At 36.8% G+C, this 21,198-nt stretch overlaps 1 protein-coding gene across 8 annotated transcripts in view; it reads right to left on the bottom strand.

Annotated features, from left to right (window-relative positions):
- The window catches only part of FIGN (fidgetin, microtubule severing factor), a 102,321-nt gene that overhangs the window by 10,032 nt on the left and 71,091 nt on the right, over nucleotides 1-21,198 (bottom strand). Inside the window, exon 3 of one of the 8 annotated variants that reach the window (XM_064434682.1) lies at nucleotides 42-297. The exons of the other annotated variants lie outside the window; for them this stretch is intronic. Within the exon in view, the coding sequence (XP_064290752.1) occupies nucleotides 42-144 (103 nt within the window). The 5' untranslated portion in view covers nucleotides 145-297. The remainder of the gene's footprint in view (nucleotides 1-41; nucleotides 298-21,198) is intronic. 8 annotated transcript variants of the gene reach the window in all.

Raw genomic sequence — 21,198 nt, 5'->3', positions numbered from 1 at the left:
TAAAAATATGAGACACAGCTGACAGATCACATCTAGGATACCTCTCTTATTTGGTACTGAACACCTAGTTAGCAGAGTATAATGCACCCTGCGCAGAACAATATGACACAGACATAGCAGGTCATTCCATAATCCAACTCTCATCTAAAGTGGTCCACGACAGTTTCAAATCTGCTTCGTGGAGTGCAGCAAAGCAATCTCCCAGGCAGCGCTCTGTCGCTTTCATCACACAAAGCCTACAACTCGGTATGAATTACAACTGGCTCCTTTCTGCCTCTCAGTTCTGTTGTTGAGGGTCTGGAAAAAAAAAAAACAAGCATGACTTGTCTGTCGGTCTCCTTGCTTGCTTTCTCTTCCCCCCCCTCTGCTTCACAGCCTCCAGGGTACAAAGAAAGAGGGTTAAAGAAAAAAAAATAAGGGGAAAAAAAAAGGATGAAGAAAAAGAAAAAGAAATGAAGCCAAGTCGCTAAAAGTTCTGTGGCTTCCACAGCTAGCTATAAAAACCCCCGAAACAAACAATACAAAGCCAAAACCAAACCTATCATAAAAAAAAAAAAAAGAAAATGTCATTTTGAAGCAATTAATCTTTTAATAATGTGATGTGAATTATCCCTCCTCTTTGTAACCCACTGCAATAGGTAAGAGCAATTTACAAGCATTAAGATAACCCCCTCCATCTTGTACCTATGCATGGTAGACACATTGCTGGGTTTTGTACAGCTGTATCAAATAGACCTCCTTAATCTCTCTCGTATTACCAAAAGTGATTTTTTGCAAACAGTCTTGTGCCCTCTGGCACAGATTCCCTGATAAGGAGGAGGCCTAGTCGAAATGAAGCATCTGTGGCACTAGCTCCCCTCTGAATTACTGCAGTCTATTTTGACAACTTCTACCCCCTCCTGTTTCTCTCCCCAACCCCTTTAGCTCTTCATTGCCTGACTCTGGCATCTGACATGGCCAGCTTAGCCTCGCTGAGCTAAACCTAACACAGCACACAGTTTGGTAACAGAATGGCATGTTTATTCCCTTCTGACTCCCTCTTCCTTGTTTGCAAAACCACTGCACTAGACACTGGAAGTTAATTAGCAGGATGATGCTGTGCTAATTGTGTTAATTTACAAGGTTTTAGTCAAAGAGAATCATGCCAGGGCTGGCACTGCTGTCATGCTTCCGACTTAATGATTAAGAAATACTGAAAACAAGGTGGGAAGGATTGCAGTAATTACACAATAAATGAATAAAGCAACAGATTCATTTGCAATTATATTTTATTGTGGTTGCACTCATTTGCATTTGGATTATTTTTTTTCTTTTTTGATTCATGTATTTGCAAATCACCAAATCATTTAAATTTAGTCTAAAAATGGCAAAGTACCTTTAATTGAGCCTTATAATTTATTAGTATGACTAGTCCAACTGGTAAATCTCACTCCTCCTGAGCATACCATTGATTACTTGTGGATTTTTTTATTCCTGAGAATTCTCTTTCTCTCTCATTTTTCAAACACTTTGACAACTTGATAAAAACGTCTGTTAACAGTTATACAGTTTTCCTAGAAAAGTTAATTCAGAGAAGTGCTTTTGACAAATGCAGTGTTGAGACTGAGGTTTTGTCAGATTTATTTCTATCATTTAGCATTAATATAATATTTTTTGCTAATTGTTACTGATGTTTCAACAGTTACCTTTCAGAGGGAGTAAGTATATCATGAAATTGGGTGAAATTATAGAAATAATGTATTTAAATAACTGCATTTAAAAAATGTAATTATAATGAGAAACTATCAGAAGTTTCCACAAATCACACTTTGTTAAAATCTGCTGGAAATCTGAAGAACAAATCACCAAGAGCCAATTGCCAGTAATCAGTATCTGAAATTATTCTAATGCCATGAGAAACACCATAAGTTTTTTTAAAAGACAAAATTATCAATGTTCCTGTAATGCAGAACTGCACGACAGCATGCAAGTTCACTGCCCTATTAAAAAAAAAAAAAAAGTCAAACAAAACCAACAAACAAGCAAAACCTATCTATGTTCTGCAATGTTTTGCTTATAAGGTTACCAAAACACTGAAAGCTTCTGTTACAGAGATGCAGAAAAACTTGAATAGGTTGATGTTTCACTAGCTGCTAACGAACAGATGCCATGGGAAAGACTCTTTCCAAAGAAAGCAGTAAAGCAGCAGTGAAACTTTGGAAAAAGGCAAAATAGACATGGATGGAGCAAAGAACCTGACAGGGCTGTATTTGTACTGTAGTTAATGAATATGCTTTTGGCATATTGTTTTTAACTGCTTCTATAAGAAAGCCTATTCAATTTAAAGAGATAAAAGAATGCACTGGGTCAGAGCTCAACAACATCACACGCTACCTACTCTGGAAGCTTTTCAAAACACCTTTCACAAATACTTGAACAATTTCATCAGTTGGTCTATTTTATTTAGAATGGATCACGCATTTTTAAAATAAAATAATTAAATTTATAGTCACAGTGGGGAAATGTATTTTGATTGTGCAAAAATTCAATTTTTGAATTTTATTCATCTAGATTAATTTCTTTTCCTTATTATGAGGCTGCAAAAGATTGTCAAAAAATCTAAATTATCCATTATAAGAGGAGGGAAAAATCACACCATCGGCATTCTTTATTTAGAATAATTGCTAGATAGACCAGTAGTTTCACACTGTCATGCTATCTTTGGATATGCTCACTGAGCAATAATTGAAAGTTTATTTATTGATGCATATTAAATACCAGTGCATTTAACAAAGGCTGTAAAGGCAGGATTAGGCTTTGATTAGATAAGCTTAAGAGAACAGGACTGTTCTCATCCCATGAAACATGAGCATTTATTCCAGCACATCGCAATCATTAGTGTTATTTGGAAGCATAGGTTAATAGTTAACCATAAGCATATTTTTTGCATTAGTAAGCAGTGAAGAAATCTGAATTTACATGAAGTCTGCAGGAATGGTCTGGACTGGGGGGCACAAAGAGCCATATTCTCAATTTGATATTAATTGAGAAAGCAGAAAACTTTCGTTAGGTTTGACTCTGTTTGATAATAGTTCACAAATTGACAAAAGTCAAATGTGCGATTTGGGGAAAAAAGAAAGAAGCAGCAGCAGCTGTTGTAATTTTTAATTATGCAAACATTCCCCTTCCCTATGCCCACCCTCAGCCCCAAATTGCTTAATGTTTGTAGCCACTTCCTCTCCATATTTCAAATAATATTTTATTAATTGCTTTTCATGTGAGCTGATATATATTTCTGCAATTCTTTTGTTAGGAATCCAAATGCTGATATAAACATCTAAAATCAGGTAAATCAGGGCACATTTAGAGGTCGCATTTTTTTATTTAGTGTAATTTAAACTCTGCTATAAACCACAGTCTTGCAGATAGTGTACTTGGTTAATAACTTTCTGAAAATCCAGATGCAATGCAAGGCTGAATGTATTTTAAAAAAACCACTTTGCTAACTTAAGAATCCTCTGAACTATCAACATTTTTGAACGGTGTAAAGTGTGCTGGTATGGGCTGTAAAAGGCAAAAGGAAAGGACTCTGCTCTTTAAGAACAGGTATGTACAGACCAGGGAATTGCTTTTAAGATAAATTTAATACATTATATAGAGAGGCAGTGTAGGCTATTTTAGCAGTATCTATTTTTCCTTGTCCTGACAGCCTTGCTATACATCCCTGTTCCATAATTCTTACAGTTGGATCTATCCAGATTACATTTAAAGTAATTATAGTCAACAATTTCATTATGGAATTACTTCAAACTAAGTGTTCAACCATATTTCCCCTTCTAATATTGTGCACTTAGCCTGAAAATGGAAAATCTAATACACAATACTTCATCAGCTGCACATATAATAATTCCATATGGCCGAAAGCCATATTCAGTTATATGAATTCAAATTAAAAATAAACAAAGAAAAAAAAAACAAACAAAAAGGAAAAAAAATGCCAGAGTTATGAAAAAGTAACATTGCAATCTGAACACAAAAAGGAACAAGCAACATCCTACGCATGCTCACTGTCCAACAGGGCCTGATCCTGCTGGGAGCTCAGATGACTGTGCACACAAAGAACCCCCCAGTGCTGGTGCCCTCAGTACCAGGTCAAAACTTCTCATCCCCATAAAGGATAATATCTGTCAAAAAAGTTAAATAACTAGCTTTTGCTTTCAATTTAAATACAAGGATTCATGTTGAAAACAGGCATGGAAACATGGTCCAGAAATAGGACCACACTGGGTAATATCACCACAAAGGACTACAGTGTCCAACTCACCAACTTGCCTAGCAACAATGTGCTTTAGAGAAAGGACGCTGGGACTTTAGTAAACCTCTCATCTATTCACACCTCTAATAAAATAATCAAACAAAAATTAAATCATATGCAGCGGTGGATTTCTGAAGATACTATAAGAGATTGCACTGCACTTCTACAGATGTTGGTGAAAAAAAACCTAAATCTCCCAGAGCTGCTGTGTACAAGGCACTAGAAGCAGGGCAGTACACCAACCTTCCCAACCAGCTACCAAAGTTTCAGTTTGGATCAGGGGCCTTCAACTGTTCCTTCAACATACCTGAGGCAAAATAAAATAATTATTCTCTTCTTGCGGTCTCTCCTTTCCTGCCCCATTCACCCCTGCAGTGCATAGGTCCTACCTAGCACAAATCTGAAGCTTCCTTTGCAAGCATCAGGAGTCAAGCAGGTTCTTAACTTTAGGCCTGTTGTTAAACATGATCTGAGCAACTGCCTAATGCACTGTTGCAAAGGGCTGCACTGCACCAGGGGGGAAAGCAAATGGATGCTTCTGCTAAGTGCCCATAGCAGACAGCTAGAAGCACACTGCTGCAAGGTAGGAAACTCCAAAACCACAGCTCCAAGTACTACCAACCATTTTCCCTCCAGGCTTGAAAGTGCATGTGAACTTCATCACTTTGGATTGCTTACACATTTCACCTAGGACCCCAAAAAACTGTCCCTGCCCACTGAACTACTACCCTCAGCCCTGTCCCCAGTTATTCAAGACAGAGTATTTACACAACAGATCATGATGATTTTAGCCAAGTGTTTGCTTCTTGTGGACATGTGGAGATTGGCTCTGCCAAAAGAGCCACTGACTTGAATAGGTGTTTCATTAGGAACGTACCAGCATGCCTCAGCCCACCCTACAGTGGGCTGAAGGTGTTAGTACCTTGAGGATCAGGCCCTAAAGTCACATTTTAAAGTCCTTCTCAAGTATGAGACAGAGCTGAATAAATGAGTCATGCTGTAACCGCTGTTCAAGATGTAGGACACACAGCTCCCTGGATTTGTACTAATATCTGATAATATTTTATAAGACTGTATACTGTCATATGTCCCGTAATAATAAAAATTAATTCAAGATAAAACAATTCTTTTACACTCAATTTTTTATTAATAAGCATAATTTCAGCTGTTTGAAGATAGTGCAACTGATCTCTCTTAATTGGAAACAGGAGGGATTTTGAAGAGTGGATTGAGCTAATTATGTTTTGCAGGAAAAAAAAAAGGAAAGAAAATTATTCCCACATTTATTTTCTAATTACTCAGTGAAGACCTCTGCTCTAGTCCATGAGGAACTCCTTTGACGTCAAAGGACTCGCTGGGAGGATGAGCCACCAACTGAGATGCCCAGCTGTACAGTCCCAACTTTGTAAGCTTTTTTCAGTAAGTGGAAGCCACAAACTCACAAAAACAGGCCTGGAGAGTGCTCTCAGCATTTTCTTGGTAGGGGTCTGTTCTTCCTCTTATTATATATGCAAGCCCTACACATCAGTGGGAGCAAGCTGTTGGCAGGGTATTTACAATATGATTTCCATCTAGCAAGGATAGTGAAAGCATTTCAATCTTTAAAACAAAACACTTAAATCACGAGTAACATTGAGGATCACATATATGTCAACAGCACTTAAAGATGAAAGCGGTAAGAAAAACGCAACATATTTTTTGTGAGACTGGAATGGTTAAAAAAGAAATTACAAAATTAAAAACTAATTCCAAACTGATACACCCCAATTATCTAACTTAAATACTGTCAAATGATTATTCTTTTAAAACCACACTTTCACACCTTACAACAGCAAATTGCAATACATCTGTAGCAAATGAGTTCTCTTCCCACAAGCCCCCTCCCTGCCATTTACATAAAGCAGCCTTTGATAGTCACAAAGACATTTCAGGCTAAACAGCCTTTAGAAGATCTATTAGCTTCAAAGGCCTGAAAAGCAGAAATAAGGAGAAGTAATAGTCAAGCAAGCAAAGGGAAACTATGTCCACTGATGACAGTGGCATATTTTGCCAGCAGAAGCAGGCTGGATCCAGAGGCCGGCCACAGACAGGGCTGGTAGGGACTGGAGCTATTCCTGGGGCACTCCCGGGACCTCCCAGTCCCCTGCCTACCTCAGAGGTGTGGATTTCTCTGCAGCAGCAGTCCCTGCTGCAAAAACATCCTTGCTGAGTAATCACATTGATGCATGATGACTATGTACCAAAAGTAAAACCATTTATGCACACGCCTTGGAAACCATCTATGTGGAGGATTGGTCATATTTGTGATTAAATGCAGTTTATCTTTGAAATATTTTATTATGTCAGTTTGCCGTCACCATACTAATTTGCTCATAACACTTTTCTAAACCTACTAGAAAATACACTAACAAAAACAATAATTGGATTTTCTTTTATTCTATTCCTGTTGCCAGGATTTACATTTTTAAGCTGTTTTCGTCAAGTAGTTTGAACAGTACCATGCCTTTAAAGGACCTAGCATGATTTGTCAGTGCCAAATGAATAAGATAATAATTTCTGAGAGAATACTCAGAAAAATAATAGCTGTAAACAAATGTAAGCATAACTTACATGAAAAAAATTACTTTTTGCAGTCCACTGAACACACACTTATAGCTATAATGTATTTTTTAAATATTTAATATACCACATAATCTGCAATTTTTGTCCATATAAACATGAAAATCAATATAACTGCTGTAGCATAACTAGTATTCTAATTCTGAGAATTAGAATATTCACATGATAAAATATAATAATGAAGAAATACAGAGTTTGGTCGTGACACAAGTATTTACGCATACTTGAAAATACAAAATATTTTAGACTTTGACTGTGATTGTGGTCCCACTGAAGTGATTATTTCAAGGCTCAAATAAATCCAGCTGAAGCCTTGAGAAGTGCAGCAAAATGCATACTCTCTTTTTAGGCAACAAAGTAGCAGAAGTAGCCTTTTATTTGGTTTTTCTTCAAGAAGTGGAGTTTGAGGCACATTTACCTTGAAAGCACATAACACAAATCCTTAAAAGCAGAGTAGACAAAATACCTTCATGCTTTATCGTGTTTCTCACGTAATCAGCTGAAGCAGGTGAAACACAAAACCCTGAACTTGTTTTTTAGCAAGTAAGTAAGAGGCAATAGGAATAAATTTTCAGCACTAGGGAGCCTGTCATGGAACATTCGGATCTTGACCTAAAAGCTTCTAGGAAAAAAAAACCCCTCTAATATCTGAAAATTATAATTTTCAAATATTGGATTCTGTTATTTTTCCATTTCTGTTGCTAATCATGTTCTAGCAAATTGTTTCCTTTTACTCTTTCATTCACCCTTAGAATTATTGCTTTGGTTCCTTGCCACTAATAAAGCTTTTTTAAAACCCTTTTCTCATGTATCGTAAATCCATTAAGACAATTTCCTTCTTAAGCTCACTTCCTTTTGCCAAATGAAGATCATCAGGACATACCACACGTGTCCAAAGGGACAGCAGAGCTAATGAATATGTATGTTTTATGTCACAACAGAGCACTCCCCTTGTTCTGCAGTATCGACCTTCTCTTATGTGAGTAAATAACAGGTGAGCACTTGTGCATGAGGATAAATGGGGTTAAAACTGCTATACAGGGACATACTTTATTTGAACAAAGTGGGTGCACAATAAATACAGATTTAACTGATGCTGAATTATTTTTATATCATATTGCTCCAAAATGTTAGAAAATCACCTTACTTTAAAACATAAGACCAAGTTAGAGAGCAAGAGTAATTTAAAATATATTTCCCTTCAATTAACTGCAGCAGCAGTCAGTATAAATTCTACAATAATATAATTTGAATACATTTTTCACTCATCATATCTAAAAAAAGTAGGTATGTATTTCACAGATTTATGTACAGCAACAAAAGGTTAAAACCAGAGATTCATCTAGCCAGCTCTATTTGTTTTACAAACATGAAAGTAAAGTTCAATTTCAGTAAGTTTCAAATAATTGCAATCATGTTTGACCCATTACATTCAACTAACATATATGAAAAAGAAAATTTACATGGGCCAGTAGCACAATGCTCCAGCTTGGAATCAGGAATACTGCTTTCCTTTTAAAGCACTTATTTCAAAACCTACCCTTGTAGGATAGGTATGAACAGTTGCTTTACTCAGATTAGAGAACCTCTGCTAATTAGATAAATGAGAACAAATACTGATTAAATGTATATATAGAAGTAATCTGATACCCAGGAAAAAAAAATCCTTAACATGTGTCCACAGTATACAAAGCTTTCACAAAAATTGTTTATGTTATTTATGCTTTTTGGCAATCTGCACATTAATTTTTAATGAAATAGTAAAGAGATGTTGCGTCTCACACTTCAGTAAAAATATTCTATAACCAGGACTGGTTGACATAGTGCATTAATTCAGTGTCCTTCACTCCTGGGACCTGTGTATAATTTAGTCCAGCCTGAAGAAAATAACTTTGATCTGAAGGCTGTGGAAAAAGCTACATATGAAATGAGTTTTGGTGGGTTTAGTGTTGTTTCTTATATACAAGACGACATATGAAGATAAACTGCTTTAGAATGCTCCTGACATGGCCCAGGATTAAGAGCAGGGAGCTCTTAGCAGAGCTCATCCACTCTCTCCCTTTTTCCCATCGTACCAGACACACATCACACACATTTCTCTCTGTACGCATCAGAGCAGCTACTGCTGGCACACACTGCCTTTCCAAAGAGAGGATCCTGTGCAAAAGGATTGCATTATCAACCTGGACACTGATTTGGTGTCTCCATTAAAAACCCAAACAAACAACAGCGTCTATATTACAACATGGGAGATCACGTTGTTGTAGGGAGGGATGATGTTACCACATGGAAGGCGAGATTTCCTTCCAGGGTAGGGAACACCTAAGCTAAGTCATCAGAACCGTACTAATCACGCTCTTAGGGAAAAAAGCTCCGGCACAGCTCCTTCCCCGGCTCGGCTGTGCGAGCAGCTGACCCTTCCTTTCCTTCCTGCTCCCCCCAAAGCAGAGAAACAAGATTAAAAGCAGAAGCACAACCAAAGAACTGACATCCTAGAAAAACTAAGCTGAGATAAATCTGTCCCCCACTTAAACCTTTCAATTACTGTATTTCACAAATTCCAGAGATTCTTTCTTGCTCACTCAATAAAATGTATCCGAATTAGCTACTGAAAAATGGAATATAGCCAATTTTTTGCATGCTTTTGGTTTGGGACTTACTGTATTATTTCCTGAGCATTTGAAAGGAACTATATAGATTGTTCAGTTGGCTTGACAAATTATCTGGGGGACGGGGAGAGGAGGAACAGGGAATTTTCTGTAGACAAATATAGAAATCTCTCTCTCTCTATTTATATATTTTAGACACACAGGCACCAAGGCACCAGAGAGAGAATGTCTCAACTGAGAAATTGAACTCTGTGTATGCTGATATTTTTTCCATATTCCTGGAGAGAGTGGTAAGGAAAAGAGACTAACTCGTCATATTAGATATTTGGTCTCCTTTCACAAAAAAAAAAAAAAAAAAAAAAAAAAAAAAAAAAAAAGTAAAATTCATACTCTAACAGGAAAAGTCAAGCCATGTCCAAAGACACACATTATGTCAATTATGTCATTGGGAGGGTGCACAGGCAGAAAAAGAGGGCAGAAAAAAAATAACATGCTGGTTTTAGAAACAGAAAGAAATTATAGAGCCCAGCTTGATAAAACGTCACACTCCTTTGCAGCTACCACACAAATTTAGCCATTTTTGTAAACAGCTTTCAAGACACAACAAAAATCTAAACCATGCAATGATTGTATCAATAACTAGCTGAGTACTATTGATAGCTTAAATAATAATAATCTGTGTTATTTTTCTGTAATTTTGTCCATAGCCTTATTGCATATGTAGTCACCTAATGATGAAATACTTTTAAAATTTGCTTCAGGGTACAGAAGTCAAGCTCCACTGATTAGCATCTCAAAGCGCACTACAGGCACACATTTGTATAGCAGAATAATAGCACTTGTGTTTGTATGCTGCTAAAAAAACCCCAACTCCCCCCACCACCCCCACCTCCCCACTATTTTACTTGATGTTTGATGATGCACACTGATGAAAGTCTTCTCACAAAATATATACAGTACATAACAACTAACTGTTAGAATTTCCAAAACAAGGCAGAAAGGTAACATCACAAAAAGGGGTTTTGGGACCATACAAGATACTTAGACCCCAGGTTCATGGGCTTAATTTTTCTGTCACTTCTCTGGTTTGAAGTCAGAAGAACTACTGAAGTTTACAATTTATTGCAAAGGAGAAAAATGTGCCACATTAAAATGTGTTAATTACACAAATTATATTTTATTCACCTGTGTTTGGGGCGTGTGTTTAATAAAAATTCATCACAGAAAATATTTCATTAAAATCTTGATAGAGAGTTCTGATATTCACTGCACTCGCTCGGTTTCTGATTAATTTCCTATGTCTAATTAGGTGGCATTCAAACTTTATTGAATGTGAGCCTTCCTAAAATTCGCTGTAAACTGACAGGACAGTGTCTGATTTCAGCCACATTCTGAGATACCAGTCTAACAAATTGCTTTCAGCAGTCCTGCATCCTTCCCTGTGCATCCCCCTTCTGCCATTTCTCCAGGCATACTTTATTATAAAGTATTAGTTAGAAAAGTCTCCATCTGATTTTGTATGACATAATATTATAAAAGTATATCCACAGGGATTTAGCATTAAAAACACTACACAGTATCAACAGGAACATCAGAATCTTACTAAGTATTCAGCAATTATAAGCTTAAATTATTTTTTCTATTAACACTTCTCTTTTTATCCAGAATGTGTAAGTAGCATACAAGAATGACTTAAAGAGTACTTAGCATTAAATCACACTTAGCATCAAGAATTAGTTTATAAACAAATAGATACTCACTGAAGTATAATATCAGTAGTAAACACTTAGTAAAAGTTGTTTTTACTCAAGAAAAAAAATAGTCAAAACAAAGACCGGATTGAATTATGAGGTACTGTGAACGTTGTGAGAGTTTTGTGACTGCATGTAGAAGATTTACAGATCTGTAGAAGATGTACAGATAACAACTGAAAGGTGCATTACACTAATCAGAGAAATGCATAGCCTCTGCAAAGCAGGTAGGAGTGAATAATTTTAATTTCCTCTCTTCTTACAATTTTATATTATTACACAAGGGAAGCAGAGGAAACCTAAATATGACCCTATTTAGATATACTAACTGAAAAGCCTTTGTAGAATTTTTAAGCAAACAGGGTTGTGCTTCCAAAGCTGCCCATCTAGTTTTCCAATGTGTTAAATTGGATGGTTACTTGGACAGCTCTCTATTCATTACTGAACTGTGGAAAGGAAACACAGAGGTGGCATTTTCCTTTTAAACCATCTAATGCCTTGTAGCCAGATTCCAAAGCATCAAGGAGAGATTTCTTTTTTTTTTCCCTTTTTTCTTTTTTTTTTTTTTTTCTAGTAGACAAGCTGTCGTAATTGAAATGAAGTCTAATCAGACTCATTACTGTTTTCAGCAATTTGCACCACCAAAGATGCTTATTAGGTAACAGTGTTTAATAAACCACTCTTTAGAAAACTACCAGTAATGAGCTCTTAACAGCCAATCTTTAGCGTGAATGTAATGTGAAAAGTGTTCCTAGCACTGAATAGATTTTCACATTTAGTAGTGTCATAATTAAGCTCAAGGAATTGGTAGCTGTGATGATAGATATTTACTGCAATATAGACTTTCTGCCCCATGAAAATATATTTGAAAATACTCAGGGTTCAATATTTCCAGAGGAAATTTTTAAACTGCTTGAAAGACTGTGTGAGGCTGGATTAGGTCTATAAATGATACTTAACCAGAGTATTTAGGGAATGTACAGAGTACCCTGAGTCCAGTATCAACTACAAAGCATGCATAAAGTTAATTCCACCTAGCTTTGTTTGACTGCTTGTCCATCTCTTAGGAATTCCAGTCATTAATATACAAATAATAAATGTTGTTGTCACCAGCTGAATAATAATGAACAAAAATGGCCCATAAAAAGACATACTTGAAAAAACAATTGTCAGTTCTCTTTCCACAGTAAAAGCTGAAAATGCTTGAGAAAAAATCAGCAAATTGTTTGGTTTCAAAATGAAATTATGGATCTCTAATAAATGTGTGTGTGTATATATATATATATATTTAAACACATATAGGTATATAGCTAATGCTGTTTCTCCTATATATTTCACATACTAGCAAATCCTAATGTCTACTTAGCATGAAAACCCCCCCAAATTCTTAATGTAAAGAATACCACAGATTTGAAAATGTAATATTGTGACATATATTATTCATAAAAGACAGCCACCCATGAAAGCTAAGTTTTCATCAATAGAAGATTCCATTTTACTAGACGTACACCTTACCACACTAGTCCCATCAATACTACTACCTAACAAATGCTGAAAGTGGCAAAAAAGAAAATAAATTGCACGTATAAACTCCAACTAATTAAATATCCAGAGTAAATCTTGAGGAATAGCTTCTGTTCTCTCATACAATTGATTTCAGCTTGACATAATATTTAAAGTTATCAATAAGAAATGACCGAGACAACCTTTTTCTCTCCCACTAGGAGAAATACATAGGGATGCAAATGTTGTTTTGCTTACTAGAGATTTTGCTGGACAAGGTTTGTGTTGGCGGCCAAGACTTTGGAAAGAAGTGCATAAACATGAGTAATCAATAATGAAACCACTAAAAAAATGATGAAGATCGGTTCTCTCTGACCAAGATTTTTATACTGGAATTCCATGTTAAGATGTTCAGAAGAGTTCCTTACTGAATGAGTGCTCACACAGCATCCTTTGTATACTCTAACCCCAAACTTCAGCAGCCCTAAATGCAGCCTTTAAGCCTCCGTATCTGTTTGCAGCTTTCTGAATCAATAGGACAATGAGAACTGAGACTACCAAATTAATGCCAGTTTCATTTGATTTTGTGGTGTGTGCTTCTTTGCACTACAAAGTGGAAAAAGGAAAAAAATCCCAACACAGCCCCACACCCTTAACTTGTTCCCAGATGGGTTTTTGTAGCTTTAAGATCAAAATATCTTCCAGTTTCTTAAGTCTAAACTGAATTTTACTTAGATCCAACATTTTTAGTGCGACTGCTGCTTATCCTATCATGCAATTCCAAACTCTGCACCTTTAAGTCACATACTTAGCTTCTGCTCTTTGCAAAATAATGTAACATAAAATACGATAAAATAAAATAACAGAGACTCCACAACTGCTTTGGACTGCCTCCTCTTGTACTTGTGAATAATGCATTAAACTTCACATGATTTGTGAGTGACAACCCGATGGTCCAAGATGCATAATATGCATTTGGTACTGTTGATTTTACTAAGCACAGATGCTCTGAAACATCAATTGTTCATCAGTAAGTCCTTCAATATCATATATTATGGTATTTTTTGTAGTTTAAAACTGGGGTTGACAGAAATCCATAGGAGGTATTTCAGGCATTATTATAAAGCTATTGTTACCATCCGTTCTTACTCATAACACAAAATTAAAGGAAGGGGGAACCTTCAGTGTATTCCCTGCGTAGCCTAACATTACCACAATAACAACAAGTTAGACAATCACTTTTCTGCCTCAGATCCTCTATATTTTATCAAGTCTAGAAAATACCAGTCTGCTCACCTAAGATGCTGACCCCAAACAATGCCTGACTTTCAACAGAAATTGAGATTTTTCCTCCTGATATCTCTAAACCTTCTTAGCCCAATCACAAAAGTCTGATCTGACTTTTAGAGGAGTTTCCATTGAAGAACTAGGACCTATCAAATTTTACACTACTCCAGGCTGCTACCCTGAGATGGTGTGTCATATATACGTGAGTATGGACTAGCATAAGAAACTGCAAAAGCGTAGGAAGTTAGAGAAGGAGGTGAAGCTACAGGGGCAGGTTGAACTCCAGGCAGAACTTGCCTCAAAACATTGAATTGGTCAGAAAGAGCAGCAGCATCCTATAAAAAGGACAGTGAGAGAAACCTTAACGCCCATATTTAAGGTGCTGCCACCAACCAGAGCCTCCACACTGTAGATGCTGAGGACTCTCCACCGGGCCAAGTAGGAGATGACAGCTCAAGTGGGAATGGTTGCTGTCATCAAAACCAGTGTGGAGCCCTGGAGTGGCTTGTCTCAGGACAACTCCAGCACAAAACAGTAGAAATTGCAAAAACCGGACTCCATGCAAAATTTATGGCACTTTCTACAGCAGCATAGACACTTTCTTCTCCATCAATTAAATTACAGTACTATAGCTCACCTTCTCCAACTAGAACCACAATTTGCCCTTCAGCAAAAGGTACCATAAACAATTGTAGGTTATCTTTGAGCACAGAACACCTCAGATTTCTGTTCTCTCTTCTCTCTCTCTCTCTTTATGGTGATTTTCCAGTACATGAAGGGAGACTACAAGAGACCTGGAGAGGCACTTTTTACAAGGGCATGTAGTGAGAGGACAAGGGGAATGGCTTCAAACTGAAAGAAGACAGGTTTAGATTAGGTATTAGGAAGATGTTCTTTGCAGCAATGGTGGTGAGGCACTAGAACAAGTTACTCAGACAATCTGTAGATGCCCCAACCCTGGAAGTTTTCAAGGCCAGGTTGGATGTAATTTGAGCACTGTGGTCGAGTGTAAGAGTATGGCATGTCCATGACAGAGAAGTTGGAACTAGGTGACTTTTAAGGTCCCTGCCAAATTAAACCATACTATAAATCTATTACTTTTTTTTCTTCTTCTTCTTTTGTGTGTGTGTGTGTAGCAGAAAGCAGCTTAGATGAAATACCATATGAAATTGTTTCACTTGATGTCCTGCATGGACTTTTTTTTCTGGCTTTTTCAAAGGAACAAACCCTACCCCCCAGCTCTCAACCCAAAAATAAACTCAATTGTTCCAATATAAGCAATCACTTGTCCGAACAACTGCACATAAACCAACCTTACAGACTGCCAAGGCTACTATTCTATTATAACACATTTACAAAAGCTACATAATAGATGAGTTGCAGCAGATGAGAACATTTGTCCAACAGAACTGCAATCCTTTATCTTAAGGGAGACAATATTCCCTGCATTTCAGACTGGTTTAAACACACAGACTTGCCTAGCAGTCCTTTCTTTAAAGGTAGTGCAGTACACAGTTCCCTAACTGAAATTGCTCATGGAAATATTTCCTTACGAAATGAAGGAAGCAAAAGGAACACCACCAGGTCCTATACAATACTGCTATAGGTTTTTCTGGGGGATGGAGGTTAATAAAGCAAATGCATGTGCAAGTGAGGAACACATTTTCAGCCTTTGGAGGGATTGGGGTAAATGCAGCAGAATGTAGCTGTCTTTATTTTTCATTGAGTCTATTTTCTCCTTTTCCACTACAGAGCTTTCTATTTATTTTAGCATAACTCTGTATCTTTGTCATTAAACAATCAAGTTCTAATAAAAAACATAATGCAAACAGCCAGTTGTGTAATGAAAAACAACACAGGGTTGAAGGCGGGTTCCTGCCTGATCTCAGCAGCAGATTAGCTTATGCCCTGCAGCATGAGATGGGAAATATGTTCCTCACTATTACAGTTTTGATTCTGCATTTGTATTTTATGTGGATTTTAAAGAGAAGAATTATAAGGCTTTGATTCAGAGAATCTCTCTCTTTCCATGTATACATACGTGTAAATGTACACATATATTTATTTCCCCTCCCAGAGCAAAGATGATGTTTATCTCTAGTGATGGCTCAATGTCTAGTTCAGAATTAACACACAGAAAAATCATACAAACAGAAAAGCACTCCCATGTTCTGGACTATCCCAGTACAAACTGCAATCCTGAATACATATCCTTTTGAGAAATTCTAATTCTTACCCTTTTTTCAGCAACCTTCCTGCTGCACTATAGTATGCAGCTATATTATTTCTGCCTAGAGAATGATATGGTTTTAACAAAAAATGTAAAAACAAAGTAAAAAAAAAATCAGTTAATTCTTTTTATACTCAAGCCATGTTAAGAGTTTATTCACTGGCAACAAGATAGGAGATCTCCAACAGACACAGACCTTTCAGATGCATCTTTCTTCCTGTATCTGACATACATGACCTCCTTGTCCCCTTCCCCATTCCTCAGTTCTTTACATGCATTTCTGCACTGTCCTCCATCTCAAACTTAAAGCTGTGCCAAATCAAGAGCAGCAGTGCTAAAGGGTGGTCAGAAAATAGGACGGCAAACGTTTTTGAAGTGAACAAAGCAGCATCCTGTTCCTACCACCTATCAAGCTTGTTTCTGGTTTCTTCATGTACTGAAGGCCAGGTTGGGTGATTGCCACTCACTTCAGGAATTCAGCTGCAGATACAGCACAGCCCTTCAACACACTCAATCCCAATGGCTTGTGAAATTCATGTGGAGAAATCTCATCTCAGTCTGTCAGTGCAGTTGCTAAGTGGCAAGTGAATACCTAACCTACCATACAGTATATGGGGTTAGCTGCTCTGAAGATATAGTTAATATTGGGAGTAAAGAGTAAAGCAGACAGCAGGAACAAGAAAATCACATTTATGAGGCCTTTAGAAACTTCAGTCCACAAAAGACAGGAAAATGAGGCAGAACCTTTATACTCAAGTATTTTCTAAGTACAAAGCTAAGGTTAAGGAAAACTTAAATTTGCCCATGACCTTACTTCAATTTTTTGCTAGCCGTTTGTCTTGTCTTCTCCTTTTTTTTTTTTAAACTTCTTACGGTTTTCATTAGGCACATAATTATCTAGGCACATTATTATGCAAAGACCTTTTGTCACCTTTTCAAGAATGCATCCAAAACATTTTAAGTAAATATCCTATATTTGATTTACTAAAAATTCCCTTGAGTCCTATCCATTTTTTTTTCTATATATTAAACTGAGTTTGCCATGACTGAACTAAAAGGTACTTGATAACAAATGGTTACGGGGCATGGGTTGATATTTAAGAGGTAAGGTTGCACCAAGGTAGGTTTGATGGGCCATTTTGTATTGAGGATAACCAGCAATGACATTTTTTAAAAAAGGTCTGGATGCTAAAGAGGAGGAATGCTCTAAATGCATCAATGAAAACTGCTGCTGAGCATGACTGCGTTTTTTAATATTTGGACTATTTTCAAAGGAAAGACAGTCATGGTACAAATGTTTTTTCAATAAATCTCTGGTGAGTACCGGGCACTTCTAAGATCAGTTACACAGCATACTCTTAAAATGATTAAACTGTCTCTCACAGCACTTTAAATGACAGACTGCCCAGAAAAAGCACAAGTGCCCCACAAATTAGGAATTGTAGCAGTAGTTGATAAGCTAGAATGAGCTCTGGGGCGTTTTAGGACACACCTCACCCTCATTACTGGTCTGCCCCTCTTGGAAAAATGCTTCCCCTTGTGTAAGGTCATTCAACTAGATTAAAATATCTAACTGTAATGTTACCTCTTTGTTACACCTAACATACTTGGGTATAGAAGCGCTGGTTACAGGATGAACAATGAGCTTACTTTTATATGCACTGCATAAAGATATCACCTGTGTGATTTAGTTGAAAAGGAAAATTTAATCTGTATTTCTGGGATGGCTCTATCTAAAGTCACAGGCTGCTGTGACAGAGAATTCAAATTGTTTAAACAGTTCTCCTGCTCCCTTCTTCAAGTTGTTATGAATGTCTATAATTTAGGCCTCTGTGTTGCTAACATGCATGTGGATATCTCGTTAGTCATATGAATAAAGCTGCATAATTAGGCAGTGGTGTAATTTGTAGCCTCCAACTCTTTCTTCCACCTTCCTTTTCTGATGCTCCTTGAAGAAACTGCGATTTATGTTGGTGGCAGATCGTGCCACCGTTATTCACAGAAATACCCTTTGCTTGAGATTTCTTTGAAATTAGTCACAAGAATTAAACCTTCTACCAGTCACGAAGGACAGGGATATACCGCGACAACTCCTCCACCGCCCACACGTGTGGGGACTATGTTTGCTGGAATGGGAATTTGGGCAGGTGACCAAACGGTTAACTATGCTTATCCTTTCATCCTCCAAACTGACAAAGACTTCTTTAAATTCTTAGAACTCCTTTTACAGAATCTCTGTTTGACAATTTCTAAATGTGCCCAAATGTGCACCAAGTTCATCTCTATTAACAGGAAACGAAACTGAAATAAAGAGGGGCTCTTCGTGTTGACTGCAGGCATTTCAGATTTCATGGCAGCCCGTGTCTCCCCAGTGCCTTTCACATGGAAGAGATAATGTGTGTGAAGAAAAACAAAATTGCAGGTTTAGTAATGTCAAAATCTGATTTATGCCAAAATAGAGATGTCAACAATAGCAGAATAAGTGACAAGTGTTAAATTACCCAAAGAAGTAAATTCTGTAATTATTTACCTCCCTGGCATGTGATCCTTAACGACCTCCAGACCTAAAAGGAACAGCAGGAACCGCACACATTTTGAAATTCAGCATTTTTTCCTCTTTTTTTTGAGAAAATGCTTTTTGCCCCCCATTTTTTTTTTATACAACCAAGTGCCATCATCAACATTTCAAATAAAACGTCAGCATCAAGCCCACAGCTGAATATGCTGGAAGCTGAGTATACAGTCATCTGCAAATGGACAACTTTAATTCGATTCCTGGCACCACTGGCCACGCTGAGAATTCTTCTATCTCTTCACACCAGGGGTTTGCTCTTTTAAGCATTGCTCCCTGAAGGGAAGGCAAAACTAGAGAAAGAGGATTTCCAATGACCCTGCACAGATGAATGAATGTGTCAATGGTGAATATTGGTTCAGCTTTGAAACAGGGAGTCCTGCAGTGGCTTCTCTGCTTCATCCCCACTAGTGAGTCTCACTGTGGACTTCAATGTGTAGGAGGCCTTTAGGGAGCACAAAATAAATGGAGGAAAAAAGGGTGGGGGGAGGATCAACAAAATGATTTAAGATTAATAAAAAGGCCTTTCTCCAATTATAACCTTTAAATTATTTCTTAGAGATCAGCATCTCTTTTGCATAGCTGATTACAGAAATTGGTTTTTAAAAAGTTTAAATAAATAAGGGTTCCTTGCCAGACAGTCAACATTAAAGGCCAGCATGCCCATTCACCACATATTTAATTTTGATGGGTTTCCATTTGTTCACTCGTTTGTTTCCGGTGTAAAGATGACATAAATAAGTTGTGAGATTTTTAAATTGCTCTCTCTTTCAGGGTGAGCCTGTTCTGTTTATGACTGACTGCACTGTGAGAACACTGACAAGAACAAACTAAACATGGAAAGGAAAGGCGCCTCTTCTCGCCTCCGTAACTCTCCTATAACTCAGGTAAACACAAGAGCATTTGTCTAAGCAGTAGGAGAATACACATTTACTTCTACAAGCCTTGCAGTTTGTTTTCATTCAACTACCTATCAATCAATGATACATCGTAATTTCCTAATTGTGTCAATATTCATGGTTTTATCTCTTTTTAAATCCAAAGAACATATGTTTCAGTAAGACAGAAGTCTAAGTATTTAAACACGAAATAGAATAACATTTCTCAAAGGCCACATTTTTTACAAGATCTAGTTTTCTAAAGTTGTCATATAATTGAATCTGTATAGCAAAATTTACTAAAGAAAACACAAAAGCTTCAAGTAACGAAAGTTGAATTTTTGAATTCCCAATAAATGCTGCTTTTCCTCCTTTATGTATACAAAAGTTTTATTCTTTATCAGAGAAAACCCAATATATTCAAAGTGAAATGTACAATTTGTCAATGTTAAAAACCACAGAAGAGCAAAGACATTTCTTATATGTCATAACTTTTTCCATAACTTCATAGGAAAGCCTAATCAGCCAAACAAAAGGAACCCACTCACAAAAACCATCGAAATCCAAAAATCAAACAAAGCCCAAACACACCCAGGAACTGCACAAGTTTCTATATGTTTGAAAATTACATTTGCAGTCAATTACTGTCCAAAGCTGAATGCATGCTCTTTAACTACAACAACCCTATGCAAATTAAAGTTCCTTATTATAGAATTGCTAAGGAAGTATTTACATTTACCACTAATGTTGCTGAGAATAATTTAAAAAAAAAAAGGTATCTAAAGGGATTGAGCAGCTTTCATTAGTATAATATGCAGATACTGAATATTTTTGGATACTCGGGGGTATTAGCTATACATTTCATAGATAACATCACATACTGCTCTGTTTCAGCTAAGAAAGAACTTGGGTAATCGGATTTATATAGTCTATAGCACTTCCTAAGGATGCTGCCTGGGATTTGTCTCTTTTCAAATAGTTGAGATGTCAATGTTCTTTTAAGACTATTTTTTAAATACTGAGCAACAACTTTATGAAGAGCTGTGCTGATTTCCAATTATGTAAAAATTAATTTGTTTAATCAAGCCACAAGAAGTTGAACTGGAAAAATTCCATCACATTAAGTAGAGGATTATTACTTACAAGAAATATTTTCAATGTCAGACCGACTTGCAGCCAGAAGCCAGTTATATGTCTTATAGAGAAGTCTATGTGCCTGTTTCTCGTGCCTGACTAGTTTTTTGAAAGCCCTACACAACAACATCAAAATGAACTCTAAATACAGTGTTCACTTGCTTTTTAATTTTGCTTTAATCACAGCCAAAGACATTTCCAGGAATAAGGCTTAAATAGTTACCTTTTGCAAATGTGCATTTTCTTTTACATGGTACAGTGCACAGGAAAAGGAAAGAAGATTCCTGACAAGTTACTCTGCCTCTTATCTCAGGAATATCT

Source organism: Passer domesticus, chromosome 10 (assembly GCF_036417665.1).
Source record: "Passer domesticus isolate bPasDom1 chromosome 10, bPasDom1.hap1, whole genome shotgun sequence".
In the NCBI taxonomy this organism is placed as follows: domain Eukaryota; kingdom Metazoa; phylum Chordata; class Aves; order Passeriformes; family Passeridae; genus Passer; species Passer domesticus.
This window is presented reverse-complemented; position numbering and strand designations above follow the sequence as displayed.